The following is a 17104-nucleotide window of genomic DNA, read 5'->3' on the forward strand; positions in this document are numbered from 1 at the left end:
AGAAATTAAACAAAGTAATTTTCCCTTCGAAGATGAAGGTTTTCCTTTGGTTGCTATCTAGGAATAAACTACCAACCCTGGTAAACTTAATCAGGAGAGGAATTATTAAGTACGACACAGACTGTCAACTATGTGGTATATTTATCTCCTGTCAAATGGAAACCCAAGTTTGGTCCCTCGTAGAAGACCAAATCCCAAGGACGAAGTTTGAACTGAACCAGTCATTAGTTGGCTGGTGGATAGATCTAACAAACTCCAAGAGTGACAAAACATATGTTTACTTGTGAGAAGAAATCGGCTATCTCCTTTCGTACCTGTGGAAGGACAGGAATGAGAAGGTTAAACAAGGTTAAAAGTATCGATACGCTCCTCCAAGGATTGTATCATATCAGCCACTGATATTGTGCTTTTGGGTGTATTGCAAGAAACTACAAAGGAGAAATGATAAAAATAGTAGCTGGCCCGATTTGCAAAGCTTTGATCATGGTAGCTGAAATGAGGGTTAGTTCGGAGGCCCACAAATTGGCAAAGGCGCTAAGGTATCCTCATGTTATAACAGGAGACTCCAAGGCTGCTATTGAAGTGTTGAAGGGTTCCAGTAAAGCTGCATGGAAGTGTTACATCATCCAAAAGGAATGCACGAATATTAGGGAGGATGCATAAATTTCGATCAGCTACCAGAATGTGCACAGAGAAGGTAACTAATAGCTCCGTTTGGAAGGAGTACAAATAGAATGCACAATCTTGTATTTTGTACATATTTACTTTTTCCAATGCTTAAGCATCTGACCAGCTCAAGGGATTGGACCCCAAAGAGGCCTTAGCTGTCCAACCGTGCCATCATAAAGCTCCACACAATCAGCCCATACCATCTTGGCCGTCTCTAAAAAATGAGCACAAGTTCATATATGTAAGCCCATGGGCTCGTTGAGCTTGGTCCATGACATTATTGACATAGAGACATGGGTTTGACTACTAGATGATAATAATAAATTCACCCTCCAACAGTTCAATGTCAAATACAAGAAAAATACTCGCAAAGCTTAATACATAATTTTTTTACGCCTTAAGTTCATTCATAAATGCTTAGGTTATAAAGTAGAAAAATTAACAGCAATGAAAAATACAATAAAAAAAGCATGTTAAGTGTGCTAAGACAAAAACAAATAACCAGAAGCACTGAGAGAAAAAACGATTTGAGAAATCTCTGCAACTGATGCAAATTTAAGTAACGCCAAAAATAAATCAGCCTTTTTGGTGTTACTTAAATTTGCACCAGAAATTATAATTGTTTGAATGTTTATGTGGTAAAAAGCATCTGTCTGGGGGAATTTCTCATGACAACCCCTTTTAATTGTATAGCCAATGTCAAGATTGAAGTTATTGAGTATTAGGCTAAAATAAATCAGCCTTGAGAATTCAGGTACGTAATAAAAGAAATAAAGTTGGATGAATCAGTATATAAACATTATTAGTCTGGAGTTCTTTGAATCCTGGGTATATTTTTTTCTTCCACTTTTTTCCAAGCCTATGCCTGAGCTTTTGTCCTATGGTTATGAGGGGTGCAACTTGAGCGGATTAAGATTCGGATTTTGTAAAAATTTGAATGAACTCACCCAAAGCATGAGACCGAAACAGTATAAAATATTAACTTGGGACAACCCGAGTTGCATCCATCTGAAACCAGTCTTGTAAAATTGGTTTTAATTTTGAAGTTTGTCTTACTGATTTTTTTTTTTTAGGGGGGCAGTCTATTTCTCCAATATATGAATGTTGTAGCCCATATCCAACAGACCAAGACCCTCTCGGTCTTTCTCAGTCTCAGTCCGATCTGCTTTTCTTAAAGTTGCATCAACCTCACAGCACTTGCAGTCATACATCAAAAACATCTCTTATATTGTATATTGCCATTCATGGGAAGATTTCTATTCCTAATACACTACTACTGACTTTGGTGTAAATTAAAGAGCAGATCGGGATTCCTCTCAGTCTCATATAAGATATAACAGAGAATTAAAACAGATAAGCGCGCGAGCTTTTTCCCACTTGTAACCCAGCGTTCTAGAATGATCTTTGTTAAGTCATCTCGATCTGAAATATTGAAGGGACGAATTCACAATCTGACGCTTGCACGAAACCAGTTTAATTTATTAATTTTTCTATATTCAGAACTTATTACCAATAAATCGTTCCTCATTTGACCTATAATTTGTTAGGACTTTACAAAATCAAAGTCGGTTTGGTTATCAAAATTCACAAGTGAAAATGACAGAAAAGCTGTCAGTAGTTGGAATTCATATAATTCTAACTGTTTTGCCCCTCATTAAATTTTGTACATTAAATAATTTTCATGTTATGATTTAGACACTAATAATTTAACATAATTCAGATTAGCTAAATGTGATGGCTATAAAAGAGGCGGTGGAAGTGATAACACCGAGTAGAACAGTATGACGAAAATAACCAACCCTATATTAATAGGATAAAGCTTGAATGATGATAATGATGATTTGAACACCCCTTTTCTGATAAACCAATAAACCATGCATGCACGGCCTCCCTCTTATGAAGGCACCCGGCCCAGTCCCCACATGCATACATGTACATATGGAGATATTTTGAATACACGGGTGAGAGGTGTAGTATGACGTTTGTGGGGCACCAATTTGATCTCTCTTCGATAAATGATCATCGAAATAGTTACATGAATCTGCTAATAAATTAATTTTTCCTGTAAAACGTTCAAAATATTGCTAGCTTTCTTGGACCTCGATCTCTATTTCCATATATTGAAGTCATGAACTATACTTGCCTACTTGGGTATATTTAAATTGACAAATAGGAAGTGGAAGGTTTGGTTATCAAAAGAGGGGGCGTCAACATCATGAGTAATTAGAGAAAGCACAATTCTCGGACGAAGAAATAATATTGGAATTTAGAAAATTTTGAAGTTAGCCTCTCGATCGTTGAGTCGTTCCTAATCCTACACCCAACGTTACTTTCATGAGAAAATCCATCTATTTTCTATCACTTTCTCTCAATTTCTTGGCAATCTATTGAGTGGGTCGATCGAGCCTAATGTCATTTAATTTGGTCAGTAACCAATAGGTTCTTGGCTGATGATAGCCAAATGAAAATGCAATCTTTTACTCCATCGGAATTCTGGCCAAGACTACTGCACGCTAATAACATTAATAATTAATCGTATGATATATTCCATCATCTGTCATATGTATTTGACGTGCAATTAAGTTACTTAGAAGAGGGAATTATTCAAAAATCAATAAAAATAAACTATTTATTTCTGAGGATTTGAAGATATCCAACTTTCACTCTCCTTATACCAGTTATAATTATCCTTCATATACGTCTTTGTCAGTACTTCACCTTGTTTTGGCCTTTTGGGTTCACCTACTCTTAAGAATATCCGTCATACTTAATTACTATTTTATTTCTTTTTGTTTTGTCTCTTCGTCTCTCTTTCTTTCTTACTTATTTCTTCAGTTTATTAATAAACTGCATTCCCAAGTCAAAAATTAAAAAAAAAAACTAAGGGAAGGCTTGTAATGAAAGAATTCATGTATTTATGACAGGATTAGTAGGGGTAGGGCTCAAAGTCTTGTGGGTAGTTTCATTAATGTTGAGAAGAAATTTTGTACATAAGCTAATAAGTCAAAATAATCTAATAATGCTGTTGATCAAAAGCATATATAATGGCCAAAGGACTTTTCACATATAGCGTGTTCCACAAAGGGGAGATGTTGATTTTTTCTAATATTTTTTAATATATACGTGGAGTTTTCTTCTCTTCTTTTCTTCTAGTTATATACAGCAGCTTAATTTAATGCGATCTCTCAATTATTTACAAGCCCGGCAGACCACTATTCAGTCTTTTCCCGTTTAATTTGCAATGGATCTAACTGTCAAAAGTTGATGCACCGAAAAGATGCAAGAATCCTAAAATAGACGATTTTTGGAAAGATCCAAATGGAGCTTTTGCATATTTTTATATTCATCTTTGTGTAGAAAGACACCTTAACTAAACGGGCTTCAGGCTGTTCAGGTCTTAATGCAAAAGTTCAATTCGTCTTTTGAGTATTATCAGAGCTACGACAAGGCCTTCACAAAAAGACTTGCCAAATGGCCCCTTAATACATATGTAGGATACAAATATATTAACCTGATCTAGAAATTAAGGATTAAGCATCAATACATCTTGTTTCTTTCTGTATACTTGGGATCTACTGCTTGCCACCCTATGTGTAAAATCCACGTAACCAATTATAAACAATACACCACTGTTTTGTATGCATAGGACTCGCACTCATGTGTCTTGTGATCAGTGATAGAGCTAGATTTTTTCATAAACAATGATGGATGGCTAAAATCAAGGTTCAAAATATTGATATACCCGATAAGTCAGTAGAGGCATATCCTGCTGTATCAGTAGTTTTTTTTTTTTTTTTTGTCAAATCTAATTCAGAGGAGCCAGCTTAAGGTCAGTCTACCCCTTGAACCGGTCAAAACCCTGATACACCCTCTGTAGGGGGTGCATATCGAGAAATTCCTGATATGATACATATCGGCCAATGTATATCAATACTTTAAACCTTGGCTAAAATACAAATTGAATATAAATATGGGATTGTGGGAAATTTTATGTAACGCAAGGTTCCCCTTTGCCAATTATGTAGTTTTTTTTTACACAGCTTTGCAAGCAGCAAACATCAATCCTATCCCAAAGCTAGTGTGACTAGCTTTCCCTGACCTTGCCTTCTTTGGCTTATTGGCTATAGACACCTATGTTGGAAGCATTGGTATCTGCTGACTGCTGATCACCCATTAACAGGATTCATTGCTGGATCCCTCAGGAACACGCTTTCGAGTTAGCCTGTAATACAATATTATATACGCATTTGAATGTGTATTCGTATTAACTAGGGATGCAGCAATGGTTCGTCATGCCTAAGAGTGATGATGGAACACCCCCCTCCTGCTGCAGTGAACCATAAGAAAATACATTTTTAGAGTCAAGAAACTTTTGGGAGTTTAACAATAATACTGAAAAAGCTTGTACCCAATCAGCTGGTATCATAAAATTGGTAACTAATTCGATCAGAATGTTCTGATTAATTGAAGTTCTTGTATCATAACTTTCTGACATTACCTTAGGGATGGCTAGAGGAACATTAGAGGTCGACCATTATGCATCAACAAGATTTTTCTTCAATTAAAAGCAACTAAAAATAAGTATCACTGAAGGTGTTATTTGGGCCAAAACTGAAAATTCTCTTTAGAGGGAGAAAATGATAAGTAAAGAAAATAAATTAAAACATTTTTTAATCAAAATTATAAGGGTTAGTCCCATTGCTCAGATATGTTAATTCATTTGTTTAAATTACTCAGTTAATTAATCATTTATTTAAATTGTTCTTTGTAAAATTCAGCTTAGTTCCATTAATTCTCAAATATGGCTAACCTCATAGCTTAGAAAGAGAGAGCTTTTAAAATTTTCCATGTGGAGAAGACATGATACAACCAATTAATGCCACATCACACAATTAAATTGCTCTTATCAAACAAGCAACTTCCTAATATAATCAACTTCCCAAATGCAAGTTCCTTATCATAAAAGTAGTAGTTCATCTCTCCCTTCCTAAGTTGAACAAAAATATAACAAATACCTAATTCATTTTTTTTATGGATAAGCTACCTAATTCAATTGAAAGCTCAATTGATTTAACCATGTCCTTTCTCATTAATACATAAAGAAAAATCCTCTCAATATGAGGAAGATGTAAAATTACAACAACAAAAACCATGCCTTCAACCATGATAAAAAGAACATAAGAACAATAACAACTAGTTTCTAAACAAACTTATGATGATGACCACTTTTTAGTAAAACTGTTAAGGTATTACATATCTGGGAAAAGAAGAAAGCTGGTAATGATTCTATTAAAGAAATCTACATGATCAAGAACTTTCCCAGAAACAAAAAAAGAAAATATGTACCCAACAGAAATGCTAAAATCAATTTCACTCCCTCCATACAACACAAATGTTTTGTTGATTTCCATCTTGATATTCTGTAAATAAAAGTCTATATATTAATCAGACTATAAATTTTGTATACTAACATGATGTACATTTATGCATTCAATTAAACATGGGCTATTAACTAGTGAGAGGGAGCTTGTGAAGAACAAAGATATATATTGAATAAAACTAGTATAAAATCTATAAAAAATTCTACTTTAGGCTTATAACACTAAGCGCAATGTGAATAAACAGATTAAAATTATAAACCTGTAAAACTAAGTTCCTCATAAATAAAAATTTTAAAAGACAAGATCACATAGACAATATGTTATACCAAATAAAAGTGAGCATCTTACCTATTTGGTGTACAGTTGCTAGGAGATCGACCAGGATGCCAAGTTGACAAAGATACCAAGAGAGATATGGGATGAACCAGATACTTGTACTCTTAATCCATGGAAACGTTTTTATACCCACTCCCTCCCTCTCTCTCTCTCTCTCTCTCTCTCTCTCTCTCTCTCTCTCTCTCCTTCTCCTTCTTCTTCTTCTTCTTCTTCTTCTTCTTATTCTTCACAAAACAGTTTATCTTCTGTTTTTTTTTAATGATAAGCTAGCTAATGATCAAAGATAATTTGGAAGAAAAATGCAACATCTAAAATATGTGCAATAAATGATAGATGCATGGCAAATTTTTGGGTGAGCGCTAATCAAGTAATCCATCAACTAGTTTCAAATTTTAAAATATGAACAAAAAGTAACCAATAAGAGAAACGTACGAGTGTATTATCAACAATGGCCAACATGCAGAACAAAACACCAAACCGTCAGCCCATGGCCTTCTGTTAAACAAACTGAAGCACACAGCAGAAATGGATTAACCCAATGGTTTGTTGAGCTTGGTCCATGCTGATGGGGGCAGCACCACTGAAACTGAACTGAGTCTCGTCTGAGGTAACAAGAGGGATAAAAGTAATGAAAGACAGACATATTCCAGGCTATATATATGAGGATTAATTGTGTATTGATTGGTGAATAGTGGTCATACAGTATCATCCGATCCTGTAGGCAAACCACATATATACGTACTGAAATATGTGAGTCTTTCATTAGAAATACCCTTGTCACCTTAGATGAAATCCAAATCAATTTCCATGATGCCGCCCTTAAGTGTCACCATTCCCCCACCAACATGAAAGACAGAAAGAAAGCACTCAGAACAACTAAGACTAGCTTATCAATGGGGATCTAAACTTGCTAAGCCTCAACTTTCAGCGATTCAAGAATGCAAGAAAGAGCTGCATATATATATATATATATATATATATATATATATAGGCAAAACTTTGGCCCAATGAAAAACCAAATGCAGTATAGATATTTGAACACGGATAGGGGAAACTATAATCTACAATGTAATGTGGTAGAAGATTGAAAGTGAAAATAAATATGACCAAAACAAATTAAATAAGGGGGTGTGAAACAAAAACAACTGCCAAATCAGCCAAACGAACCATGTAGTTTCTCTATTTCACCTTATTATAAGAGATAGGTTAGTCAATGAAGTGGTTTAATTAAGACCCATAAATCTTCCAAGTGGTAATATGGTTATTGGGGACCCTAAGGGATGTCATCATGTATTCATGTACATTTTTTTTTTTCGGTTTGAAATGCCAAATCTCATGTTTTCAAATAAATCCCTGTTTTGGCATCAATTACTAAACGAGATCTCTAATGCATGGTATAGAGAAATTGCACCTTGGGCTGTGAATATTGTATTCCCAGCTTTGTAATGTTGTACTCCTAGCCTTTTTTGTTTGGCTGCGTTCAAGATTAATCTATTGTCATTGCTTTAAAGTCATGAGTGCAAGATTAATCTAGCCTTATACGCTATAGCCTGAGGTGCATTTCATGATAACGGTACTATAAGTATAAAACGTGTTTTCTGTACCATAGAATTGATGTTTTCATATTACGAAAGAAATCCTTTTTCTTTTCAAAATATTTAAAAAGTTGAACTTTTCATAGGCTATATAACTCTAGAAAATAGTTCTACAGCCTAATTGAATGTCAGTTATATATAATTAATTGGAAGATCATAATCTACCAAGGGTTGTAAATTTTTACGTAACTTAAAATATGATCAAAAGGGGCTTAATTCAGCCATATCGAAGGTTCTAAGCCAAATTTCTAGCTTGAGTATAAGGATTTGAGGCCATGTTTGCTTTTTAGGAAGTTATTTATCTGGGTAAATGTTTGTTCCTGGGTAAGTGATTCTTGAGAAATATTTATTGACATAAGTGTATTTATCCATGTTTTTTTATTTCCCAGGTAAATAAGACAATTTATCCCATTCAAGTGTTAGTAATTTTTCCCTCCAAGTGGGAAAGTTACTTACCCACCTAGGAAAAATAAATCTTCCATAGACCCCTCATAATCTGAAAAAAGGAACATCTATATCTTAGTTAGAACCAAAATCCTATTGACCAATTTTTCCCTTCTCAAAATCCAAAAAACCAAAACACGCACTGAGAGGAAATTTTGAACAACAAATTTTCTGCTGAAACTTCAAAGGGATGAAATGTCGTGATTGACTAAAGTGGCATCTTTGGAATATATTTGATAATAAACATCTCTAGGTGTATTGGCACAAATGATTCATCAAAAACTAATAGTGATGCTTCAGAACCATGCATTTTTTTGTTCCAAGTCTCTGCTACAACTACCAAATTCCTATAGAGCCACCATGCGGTTGGTGTAGTTAATCTGTCATTGGTTTTATCCAGTGTTTTCAAAATCAGACCGGACTGGATAATCGGACCAGAAAAACTGGGAACCGGTCATCTGACCAATTCTGTTTCACCTCAAAACTACGTTTTAGCCAAAAACTGTTGATTTAGTTGACAGTTCACTAACCAGGGGGTAGAACCATCAACCCAAACAATGGTTTTTGATCTTTTTTTTTATAATTTTTTTTTTATTTTTTTTGTCAGAATGGCTCATCCATTCACATTGGATGGTTAGACTGTTCGACTCAGGAACCGGATGGTCTATAATTAATTATGGCTATTAGGCCTTTCTTAATCTAAGATAATATGTGTATGTCCACATGGCAAATGTTATAATCTCAACCTTGAAAGATATCTAAACGTGAATGTTATGCATACTTGCAAGATTTTTATATTATTACAATTAAAATATTATTTTCTATAAAAAGAAATTTGTTTTTTTCCTTGTTTTACATGATTTGTATATTTAATTGAATCATAAGCAAATATACAAGTCATTATGCAAGGAAAAGTTCAACCTAAAAGTTCATGCCCCCCTCATGTGAAAGTTTATTGGGCTTGAAGCATGGACAAGCACACCCATCTCAATATGCTCTGATACCATCTCAATATAATCTGTTCAAAATAAAAGTATTAATTGAGTTAGCTAGATATTAGGTGAGGTCTCTGAATAGGTTTTTGTTCTCTAAAAAATTCTATTAATTGTTTTGTTAGGTTGGCATCTCTCTCATTCTCTTGCATGTAATTCTCTTGGATTTACAAGGTTAGGTTGGCAGTTGACTTGTGTTGTGTTATATGTGGTATTTAGGTGGTTTGACAAGTGTAGGTGTATTGTATTATATGTTTGATGGCCTAGTTTTGTTGGGGCTGGTTGAATTGGTTTTTTTCTTTGAGACAAGCTTTGTATAATAAAAGGCTTGTATATCCAAGGTTTTTAAAGCCAAATCAGAGAAGGAACCATTATGGGGTGGTTCCTAGGTTGAATGGGCTGATATATCGTCCAGTTTGAACTGATGGTCTGTTTTGACTTAAAAAATAAAAAATTAATAATAATAAATGGTCAAAAACTGCTGTCTGAGTCAACGATTCGACGATATGGGTCAGCGAGTCACTGACTAAATCAATAGTTTTTTGCCAAAAAGCAAATTTAGGATGAAATGAAACTAATTACCTGATCAATTTCTGGTTTTCCGATCCAACCATCTGATCCAATCCCGTTTTAAAAACCATGTGTATATTTCCAGTTTTTTTTTTGTTTGTTTTTAATAAAATTTTTCAAGTTACCAAAACAGTTCTATGTTCCATCCCTTGCCGAAAACGGTCATGGATCTTTCGAACAGTATATATGAACTACAAACAAAGGTGTGTACGTACAATTAATGGACTATGGAACCAATCAAAAGTAAAAATATATGAACAAGGAACACCCCAGACAGAGATCCGAGCCCGTCAAAAAAAAAAAAAAAAACTTAAAGGCATATTAATGTTGATGTACAAAAATTCTCTAAATACACCCAATTTTGCCAACGAATCTGCAACTGTGTTGAAATTCCTGGATAATCCATCTAGAACTTGGCAACACAGCAGTAGCTTATCTCATCAGAAAAAGAAAAGAAATTAACCAGAGGTACATAGTTTATCAATTTTCAAAAGCTTGCGGTATGAACAAATGCAATAAAGTGAGTGGCAGGAGTTCCGGAACGAGTAATTATCTTGATCGATCAATCCCCTGTAGCCTGTTAAATCTCATATTAATTAAATGTTTACGCAAGCTTTATGAGATTGATAAAACTTAAAAGTCAATATATATATATATATATATATATATATAGATATTAAAAAGCAAATTTTTCATATAAGCAATCTCTTGCCTGAGATGCATTTGGTAATGGGTCTAAATCAGATAGAGAATGTGCTGAGTGATAAGAGCCCCTGACCCATCTATCTATGCACCTCGTGGCCCCACCCCATGCAGTGACCAACTTTTCACGCCAGCACCTAGGTCTTCTGGAGTTGTCATGCTTAATTGCAAAATGTATTCAGTTCTTTAGTCTAGTATAAAAAATAAATAGATAAATCTCTTGACAATTAATCAAAATTCTTACAATATTATTGAAATCTCTTCACAGAGTAGCGTATTAAACATACTTGCAAGTATTAGTAGAAACAGAAAATGAAAAGAAAAGCATACCGGTTAAGTCTCAACTGGCTGGTTGTGGTTGGTTGTAATCTAGATATTAACCCATTTGTCTTAGCCCATTGGCCCAGTGAAAAAGAAACATTTCCTATCATTCATTCATGCGTCTACTACCTAACCATATTATGTTACATTCTTGCAAGTATTAGTAGAAATCGTTGCAGCAGGAATTATTAGCAAAACTTGGTATTAACTAGGCTATGTTTGGTTTGAAGGAAAAATAAAAAAAAAGAAAAGGTAAGAAATATTTTAGTAATAGATGGGGTGGCTCAACTAATCGAATGACTTAATTGCTTCGTATTTTAGTTGATAATAAAATATTCGGGTAACAACATCAGCTCTAGTTAGGAGCTCACAACCTCAATAATTTATTCACTAAAAGAGAAAGCAACAAGTCGTTCAGTTCAACCATTGTAGCGTTATCAATTGGCCCTACAGTATTAGTCACATTCAACCTTACAGTCTAATGACATGACTAAGAATATATATAATTTAATGTTGTCACAGTATGCCAATTTTAAGGCCAAACCCAAACCATTAGCATGATGGCAATCATAACAGTGCTACAGGAAACTAGCAAGATATTCTAAAATAATAGACTTAATTTTTTTTTATTTTTTCTCATTCAATTATTTATTTATTTAATTCACTGAAGCAATTATATTCCCCTTTTTTGCATAGCCTTCTAAAATCCAGATGAACTACACACAAAGTCGTGCGCACCCAGCTATACCACCTATCAAGAGTAGACACATCAACGTTCTATGGTTCTGTCCCATATAGTGTGATGTGTACAAAACACTGGCATATATATTCACTCTTGATTTGGTCCTTTTGCCCGGTGTGCACGACTTTGTGGAGTTCAAATAGGCTAGAGACAAAATGATAAACAGGCTAGGCAAACCTAACTATAACAAGTGAATATACCATCCCTGTGCATAAAGTGGGACCAATATGGATGGGCCCTATGGTTAAGAAACATTGGCCTGTTCATTAATGCATGATATCGGTAGCCCAGATACTTTCTCCAGCCCATCTGGTCTTGATTCTGTGTGTAGTTCATGTTCATCCCGTTCTGCCTTCAATAAGAATGTTAACTCCAACATGATAAGACTTGTGCAGGTCACATTCATGCATATGATGAAGCTAACTTCTTCACTTGCATGTTTATAGAGAACATGTAATGGCCCTAAGGAAGTCCGTGTGAAGTTTCCTTTGTTGCTTTCATTACATTATGGAATCTTCCTGATATTACAAAGGGTCTCTTTCTTTTCTTTTATCTTCTGCGCCGGGCCCCCCTTGGAGTTTGGTTTGCAACTTGGGTTGGTCCCAACTCCCAACCATCATTTTACATTGCTTTGGACTTGGGCTTTCAGTTGACACCATTCAAATAAACCCAAATCTTAATTTATACTTTTTTTATGAAAATCTTGACATATCTCATACTAAACTTGGCTAGCCACAACACCATTAATCACTTGGAAGAACAAGTACAAGACCGACGTACCCAATTCATACAAGTGTCATTTCTAGTTGTTAAGGTTGTGTATTTTCAAAACACAAAAAGGGTCTATTAGAAACCTTTGTAGAAACTTCTTGATCAAATGAAATCTTCTTTCAAGTTTTAACAACCGGAGTTGGAATTACTGTGGATGCTTAAATTGTTTATGAAGAAAAATCAATGGTATATATGAAATGTTATATTGATTATTTCAAAGCATTTGTGGTAGAAAAAAAAAAAAGCATATCATTTCACAAATTTGCGTTGACTAACCCCAAACCTGACCTGGAGAATCCTTCCAGAATCTTCTATATGTTAGACAGTTATGTCAAGATGGCAAGTTGCTATTGCCAGCTGGAATCCAATCACAGACAAGTACGCCAAATCAGTAGCAAATCGTTAACCACTTATTAAGTGCGGTCGTACTGCTTTGGTGACCCGTCATCCTTCTATTACTGAACCCTGATTGCTATTTGGCAACTTGGGGCGCTTTCTATTTGAATGTTAGACCCTCTCCTGTTTCACCGGATTGTATATCTGATCTATAGAAAAAATCACAATGAGACAAGATAATTTCATTCGTATTAAGCATATATCAATAAAAAACTAAAGCCCACTCAATCAATTCACTTATACTAGATCAAAACAGGTATCAGCAGAGTTGTTTGTAAATTTAACCACATGATCATTTCCTTAGATCTAATTCTTATTTATTTAGTGTTTATGTGCTTAAAAATGCACCATACATGACACATACAAGACGATATTACATATCTACTGAAATTAATTTGGGGGGACCCGCTTAAAATGTCAAATTATTAATGCTGCAAATGTGTGGTTGTTGTGTGTTCATACAAAAGAACAGGACCAACAGGTTTGTATATATGTATACGCTTAGCAGCAGTGGTCCTCGTTTACTTGTTTTATTTTCTATTTTGATTTTATACTTAAATGTATTAACTAAAGGTTAAGTACTTGGTCACCCTCTTCATGCACGTTACTTCATAACCAGTCATTTTAGCTCGTTGAATAACCTACTACTTCGTTCTCTAATTCGTATTTATTTAATTATTTATAAGTATCTCTTGACCCTACCAAATGATGACATGGAAGGAATTGTGCTACGTTCATGCACTCTCTGGTCCCACAATAGGAAGGAATTGGTATGAGTAAGGTGAGTTGTTTGTTGGAAAGAAATCCTTTGATTGATGAATATAAATGGGTGTTATTCCATTAATTGATAGACTTTTGACTTTGGAGATCCACTAATGGGTCCCACCTTTACCTTTGTTATTCCACGTGCACTCACAAAAGTGGTATGGTGATTCAAACCTCTAATGAGGAAAGAAAAGATATATGTGAATAATACCCTAAAATTTATTGACTTGAGAATGATTTATTACATCTTCCCCATTCAATACAAACAAGGGAACCATCTGTAACCTATGCTTTACATAATTTATATAAGGAAGAGAACTGAACACACACAAGTTAAATATATTACAACTTCTTTAGCTGCATATCTCATCTGCCATGAGATCTATGATCCTAAACCCAATACCTATATATATATATGACAGTTGAAAGATAAGCCAGCTGCATGCAGCATCTTTGTGAATTCACAGCCCGGAAGTGAAGGGGACTCCGGCAGACCCAATCCAAGAGCCTCCGCCCAAGAAACTTCCGACTGTAAACTTTCCGGCATCTGCAGCACTCATGACATGGTACCCTGCCCACTTTACTCGCCCACCGGTGCTTGCACCGGCACCCGTGTTCATGTACTCCCCGTAGTACAAAGTGCTTAATGCAAAGCTGCCACTCCACTCAAGCCACCCTGCTGGGTCGATCAAGCTATCGAGAGATGTCTTCATGAAGACAGTCCTTGAGTACTTCTGCCATGGGCGACCCAGGTATGTCTTGAATGAGCCCTGGACAGCTCTCAGGTCGGAAGCGGCAGTGACACGGGAGTTGTGGATGGAGATGCCTGTGTTTTCATTGGGGTCTGTCCGTCCCTGAGCCGTCACGGTGTTCTTCTGCCCGCTCATGGGCTTCCTAACATAGATGTTGCAGTTCTGGATGACAGCAACAGCATCCCCAAAAATGAAATCAACTGTGCCGTAGATGTCACAGTCGCGGTAGAATTGGCGTTGAGAGTAGACGTATAAGGTGTCCTGGTAACCCTTAAGGCTACAACGGTAGAACACTGAGAGATCCGAACCCGAGCGGAGAGCAACTGCTTGGTGTTTCTGGGGCCCCGCTGTGTTTTCAAATGTCATATCTCGAGCAATAAAACCACCACCGGTGACCGCTGAGTATATGAAATAGACTATGTAAGTGATTGATATATAGCTGCTAGCTTCAATTTTATTCGAGTTCACATCTCCGCCCCACAACGTCCAACAGCACATCCCCGCCGGGTATTGGGAGCATCTCCCGATGATGATATCATTGGTTCTGGTACTATGGGAGATGTTTCCAGTACACGGCGGAGATGTGCTGTGGGACGTTGTGGGGGCGGTCCCAACTTAGGTAATATTTTGCTTCTTTTTTCTCCTTTTGACTACGCAAAATTCACAGAGAGAATTAGGGCAAGGCATCTCTATCATCATAATACTATGGGCCTATGGCAACATAATAAAAAGGTAATAAGACAATAACCACGACAGCAGCTTGGTTGGTGGGCGCCGGCCTGCCGGTTTGTTGCAATAAAAATGCCTTTTAGTCTTTCTTTGATTAGTTTGACAAAGATGAAAACAAAATGTTTATATAGAACAGTACAGCCAAGAACAGCATAAGAGACACGGGAAAACTTATGTCGTTATGACCAGAGCATGAGGCCTTAGAATTGAAAACGTCATCAGTAGTTAAATATTGAAAGCTAAAGATTCAGAGATGTTTTTAGTTACTTATATAAAGATTGGACAAGTTCTCTAGCTAGGTAGCTCGATTCTTACTGACCAATATTGCAACAAAGTCTCAGCTGGATTGGCCCGCCAGTTATATATCCACCAAAGAAAACAATTTTTATATAAAATATTTATCTGTTTAGAAACTGGACTGATGATAAAGCACTAACGATCAATATTATCATCCATTAACAGGGACACAATTCGATAGTCCATGAATAGAACTTACCAACTGTTGCTGATCGAAAGGTGGTGGAACCATCTTGGACATTCCTACTGCCTGTAACAATGGTAGCGTCGATGCCGTCTCCAATCAACATGATGTTCGATGCCTTAATTTCAACGTTTTCTTTGTAAACACCTCTCTTCACGTATATAACAAATCTCGACCCACTTCTCTTGGATGAAGCAGCGACCGCCTCCGAGATGGTCTTGTAATTCCCAGACCCATCGGCGGCCACCACGACATCAGCTTGCGAAGCTGCACCAGATGACTGGAGAAGCTTCCTGTCAGCGGCGGAGACCCATGTCGGGAATCCATCGGAAAGCAAGCGGCGATTATTACCACCTTGCTTGCCAAACAGCGACGCCGACGACGTAGAGGCTGCAGCCTTGTTTATAGCAAGCGAGTTGCTAACCATCTTGGATAAGTTAGTCAACATGAAGGGAAAGGACGACAGTTGAGAAGACAAGCTTAGTTCGATGAACCCATTTCGGCACGTCTGCTCATTGGTGATAGCAGCACTCAACCATGTTTGCGCATCAGACCAGCTCAAAGGATTCTTGGACGCCATGGAGCGGTTTAGCTGGCTAACTGTGTCAGCATAAAGCTCCACACAATCAGCCCATGCCATCTTGGACTTGTCATCAAAGGAGCCGAAGTCCATGGCGGAAATGAGCCCATGGGCTCGTTGAGCTTGGTCCAGGGTGACAGTAAGGGCAGTCTCACGGAAATTGAATTGGGTTTCGTCTAAGGTGACTAGAGGTTTAGAAGTAATGAAGGACTCACATATTTCAGGATATGGGGTTTGGCTGCATGATGATATTGCATCAGCATTCACCACCCCAATAATAGCAAAATAAGCAAGAGAAACACTCATCACAAAACCTAATAATACAAGCTTATCCATGGATCCCCGGCCCAATTAGTTTGCTACTAATAACTAATATATATATATATATATATATATATTATTGATCCCCTGACTCTTGTATTTTCAATGATTCACAAATGCAAGATTGAGCTCCTTTTATAGGCAAAATTTTGGCTCAACGGGGAACTACTGTTAGTAATAGAATTGTTTGAACGCGTATGGGATTTTGAAAATCTGTTGGGTCTGGTCTGCATGATGTTTACGTGAAGAGAATCATGGTGTAACGTAGTTTTTGAATATTTCAAATTAATATACGCGCCAATGGATTAATGCATGCAGCCCAAGTCAAAACTGATCAATTTCCGTGGACACCCACGTCAAAGTCGATATAATATTGATGACCAGCCAATATCCTTTAATAATTACTTTAATCTTTCGATTCCAATCTATTAGGCTTCAATGAAATCCCTTGATGAGAATACAATTACATAATAAATAAAGAGGTATATTATATATGTCAATAGAAAATATTATTTTATAATGATTTTAATCTTCGTCCTTTGTCTTCTTATATTAAT

General features: G+C 36.2%; 1 protein-coding gene and 1 long non-coding RNA gene across 3 annotated transcripts; both read right to left on the minus strand.

Annotated features, from left to right (window-relative positions):
* Window positions 1-4578: 4578 nt before the first annotated feature.
* Window positions 4579-7326, minus strand: LOC148863895 (uncharacterized). Of its 2 annotated transcripts, none has more exons than XR_016110407.1 (2): window positions 6399-6984; window positions 4579-4996 (listed from the first exon to the last, which is right to left on the minus strand). It is a non-coding gene; the product is annotated as an uncharacterized LOC148863895 (long non-coding RNA). The 2 variants fall into 2 exon arrangements; XR_016110406.1 differs by lacking the exon at window positions 4579-4996 and adding an exon at window positions 5808-6089 and having other exon boundaries at window positions 6399-7326.
* Window positions 7327-13881: 6555 nt separating this feature from the next.
* Window positions 13882-16736, minus strand: LOC148863896 (pectinesterase-like). The gene is made up of 2 exons (XM_088977542.1): window positions 15662-16736; window positions 13882-14834 (listed from the first exon to the last, which is right to left on the minus strand). Exons 1-2 carry the CDS (start codon window positions 16560-16562, stop codon window positions 14146-14148), a joined length of 1590 nt encoding a protein of 529 aa, XP_088833668.1. The 5' UTR covers window positions 16563-16736; the 3' UTR covers window positions 13882-14145.
* Window positions 16737-17104: the final 368 nt, after the last annotated feature.

Source organism: Nelumbo lutea, chromosome 3 (assembly GCF_056320005.1).
Source record: "Nelumbo lutea isolate HS-2025 chromosome 3, American lotus-T2T, whole genome shotgun sequence".
Lineage (NCBI taxonomy): Eukaryota > Viridiplantae > Streptophyta > Magnoliopsida > Proteales > Nelumbonaceae > Nelumbo > Nelumbo lutea.

Bases quoted from the DNA above. Each gene is read 5' to 3' on its own strand.
- LOC148863896 (XM_088977542.1), bottom strand. From the start codon at position 16,562: ATGGATAAGCTTGTATTATTAGGTTTTGTGATGAGTGTTTCTCTTGCT. The intron at 14,835-15,661 runs GTAAGTTCTATT...TCATATACTCAG, and splicing joins CTTTCGATCAGCAACAGTTG to CGGTCACCGGTGGTGGTTTT.